Source organism: Lagopus leucura, unplaced genomic scaffold (genome assembly GCF_019238085.1).
Source record: "Lagopus leucura isolate 7727_CA_CO unplaced genomic scaffold, USGS_WTPT01 136-11_obj-0_obj, whole genome shotgun sequence".
NCBI lineage: Eukaryota > Metazoa > Chordata > Aves > Galliformes > Phasianidae > Lagopus > Lagopus leucura.
In genome coordinates this window covers 8,158-11,542 of record NW_024964036.1, presented here as the reverse complement: position 1 = coordinate 11,542, position 3,385 = coordinate 8,158, and the positions used below count along the sequence as shown (strand labels likewise).

Below are 3,385 nucleotides of genomic sequence, written 5' to 3'. Positions count from 1 at the left end.
AAAACCTCTGCACAGCCCCAGCAATGCTAAAGCCTCTGCAGTGAGGGGAGAGTGATGCAGCTGATGTGCCCCACGCTGCTCCTGATCCCCCCACAGGTACCAACTGCCACCTCTCTGCCCCATTAAGCCCCAGTATCCATCCCCCCAAGCACCATCACGGCACATGGATTTGCCCACGGCTCTGTTTTAAGAGGCTGCAGGCGAAGTGCCCCCACCCCCAAGTTGAGCATCCCCCTCTGGAAGGAAATCTGCCTCCACCTCAGCTCGTTATTCCTTACTGACATTTCAGTGACAGCAGAGGGAGCGTCTCTGTGCTCAGTGCCTCTCGACCGTCAGCTCCAACCCACACAGCTGGAGGTGCCCCACAGGGTTCCAAATGAGCATCCGCCACCCCAAAGCACCACTCTAACTGAGGAGCAACTGGAGTGCCCCCAAAACGTGACCCCCTCCCCACTCCCCAACACAGCTCCTTCTGGCAGGGGCCCCATTACTGCTAGGTGGGTGCCCCCAACCCCGTACCCAAAGGCCTGCGGTATCCAAGCACCCAAAGGTCTGCCAGCAGCCCATGGGGCAGTTGGGGTGGAGACCCCCAGTTCCCCCCAGCAAAGCCACCCGAGGCACTGTGCCCCTTCCCCAGCCGTGGGGACAGGGATGGAGCAGTTGGGAACGGAGGAGGCTCAGTCCTGCAGCAGCTCACTCAGGTCATAGGCCTCAAAGAGGTCACTGACTCCCTCGCCACCCTCCAGCCCCCAGAGGTATTCATCCTGCTCCAGGGGGGGTGAGAAGGGGATGAAGGGCACCGAGTCCAGATAGGAAGGGGCGCAGGGCAGCTGGTCCTCTGTCTGCTGCAAGAGGTGATGGGGGGAGTCCAGCAGCCCTGCGCCCACCTCCAGCAGTGAGTGGGGCTCTGCAGGGCTGGAGAGGGGAGGGGACGGGGATAAGGATGGGGCACGGTGGCCTTCGGGCGGCTGTAGGGATATGGGGGGCTCTGGGCTGTTCTGAAAGGAGGGCTGGGTGCTGCTGTCCCGCAGCACAGGGCTGGAGGGGACGTCGTGGTCCTTGGTAGGGCTGTCCTCCAGGATCTCCTCTGGGCACAGGTAGACCTCAATGGGACCATTGGTGCTCTTCAGGTGCAGCTGCAGGTTGTCCTGGGTGGGCAGAGCGAGGGCTCAGCAGGTGCCCAGAGCCCAGCCCACATCCCTAAACTATCACAGAACGTCCCCACTTGGAAAGGACTCACACGGATCACCAAGTCCATCCCCTGGTCCCACACAGCACCACCCAACACCAAAACCCACGGAGAAACCCCAACACTGCTCAGGGCGATACAGCAGCACCCATGGGACCCGGGGTTGGGACAGTATGGCAGCATCCCAGCACCAACCCCATTTCCTGACCCCATGCACACCTCGCTGAGGTCAGGCACTTCCAGCTGTGTCTCCGGGGGGGCTTTCACAGCAATCACTGTCTGCTCCTGGAAGCTGCTGATGGCACGGAGGTCCTGGTAGGTGACGTACGCCAGCGTGGGACGAGGCATAGGAAAAAGTAAGGCCACGAGGAGGACAGCTCAGTTGGATGGGGCCCTGGGCAGCCTGGGCTGGTATTAAATGGGGAGCTTGGTGGCCCTGCGTGTGGCAGGGGGGTGGGAGATCCGTGATCCTTGAGGTCCCTTCCAACCCTGGCCATTCTGTGATTCTGTGAATTCCCCACCCAAACATCGGCCTCAGTGACACACAGACACCTGCCCAGGGAAGCCAAAGGGATGGAGAGGAACTCGGAGGGGGTACCCAAGCCCTCCAGCCCCATCTCCCTCAGCAAAAGGATATCTCTGGTTGGCTCCATCATCCGTCAGCTGCCGCAGCCGCAGGCTGCACTCCTGCAGGACCTGGTCCAGAGCCTTCTCTGCTCTGCCCAGCTCAGCCACCTCCCCACGCAGCACCTGCTGCCTGGCTGCCACCGCCGCATCCTCAAAGATCCCCGTCCCCCTGCAAGCAGAGACGGTCCCCTGAGCACCTCACACCCCCTCCATCACCCCATCATCCCTTCCCCCCGCTCCCCAGCGCTGCCTACATCCACTGGATGTGGTTCTTGGACTTCTTGCGGATGAGCTGGATGCCCTCCAGGACGTTGGTGATGTCGTAGATGCGGCGTTTCTGCACCTCCAGGAGCTCAGCGGCGCGGTTGAGGTCCAGCACTCCATCGGGTGACTCGCTCAGCAGGAGGGTGAACTTCTTGGTGAGCAGCCCCAGCGAGGTGTCATAGCGTGTCTTCTCACCCGGGGACTTGGGGGCTGCAAGGAGAGAACCCCCCCCCTCAACAAAATGCCTCCTCAGCCTGGGATGCTGGGACCATTAAACCCAGCATAACCCCTCGGCTGGTGGAGAAATACCCCACACATCCCCTGCCTGCCCCAGGAGCTCAGCGCCCATGCAGTGAACTGAAACAGCACACAGAGCTGCACAGAGCGCTGCTCCTGGGGGTCACCTCAGGCAGAGCTGGAGGGGGGACACAGTGCGGCACCGGGAAATGGGCTTCGCCCCTCTACCCCACACCCCTCCCATTGCCCTCCAAAGCCCCAAACTTACTCCTGGGGCTGGGCACCTGTACCAGAGTCCTGCCCTTCCCCTTCGGTGTGTGGAGCTCAGGGCCCTCCAGGTCCAGTTTGCGCTTAGCCTGGAGAAAGAGAGAATATCCCGTGTGGGGACAGCCCCAGCCATCCCCCCCCCACCCCCAAAAGGGGCACTGCGTGGTGCCAGACCACAGGCTGAGAGATGCTCTCTTGCCTGCAAAAACACTTTTGGGGTTTTACTGGGAAGGGTTCCCACACTGACACCGCTGTGCTTGTGATGGGGTAGACTGAAGGGGAAATGGGGAGATCCCAGCCCCACAGTTGCTTCCTGCCCACTGTTCCAGCCCCAGAGCCCACATGGGGAAGCAGCAGGGATTTCCCCTCACCCCCAGCTGCTGGCACAGCTCTGTGGGGCTGAGCTGTGGGAATGGGGGATTCCCAGGATGGAACAGCAAGGCCGGATCCTTGCCCCCCTCTGCCCCCTCATAGCCCCACTGGGTCCCCAGGGCTGTTCATCCCCTTCCCTCAACCCACCATGGAGGTCACTGGAGAGGGGACACCTCACCAAGCAGCTCCTTGAAATACCACCCCCAGCATCATTTGTGGATGAGAGACCCCCAGAATTGGGGGAAGGGGGCACAGCAGAAAGACACAGGGAGAAGCTGGGGGTGTCAGCAAACCACCCCCCACCCCACAGGGGTACCCCCCCCCCCCCCCCCCCCCCCCCAATCCCTAAACACAAGGGAGGCGATTCGTTGGGCAGGGGGGAGGAAAGGGAGGGGGATCATTTATCCCAACAGCACAAAGCAGCCCCCC

General features: G+C 61.9%; 1 protein-coding gene across 1 annotated transcript in view; it reads right to left on the bottom strand.

Annotated features, from left to right (window-relative positions):
- Positions 1-472: 472 nt before the first annotated feature.
- E2F2 (E2F transcription factor 2) overlaps positions 473-3,385 on the bottom strand; it is a 6,078-nt gene continuing 3,165 nt past the window's right edge. Inside the window, exons 2-6 of the mRNA XM_042891790.1 lie at positions 2,586-2,673; positions 2,071-2,290; positions 1,827-1,985; positions 1,409-1,523; positions 473-1,148 (exon numbers count right to left, since the gene is read on the bottom strand). Of these exons, the coding sequence (XP_042747724.1) occupies positions 678-1,148; positions 1,409-1,523; positions 1,827-1,985; positions 2,071-2,290; positions 2,586-2,673 (1,053 nt within the window). The 3' untranslated portion in view covers positions 473-677. The remainder of the gene's footprint in view (positions 1,149-1,408; positions 1,524-1,826; positions 1,986-2,070; positions 2,291-2,585; positions 2,674-3,385) is intronic.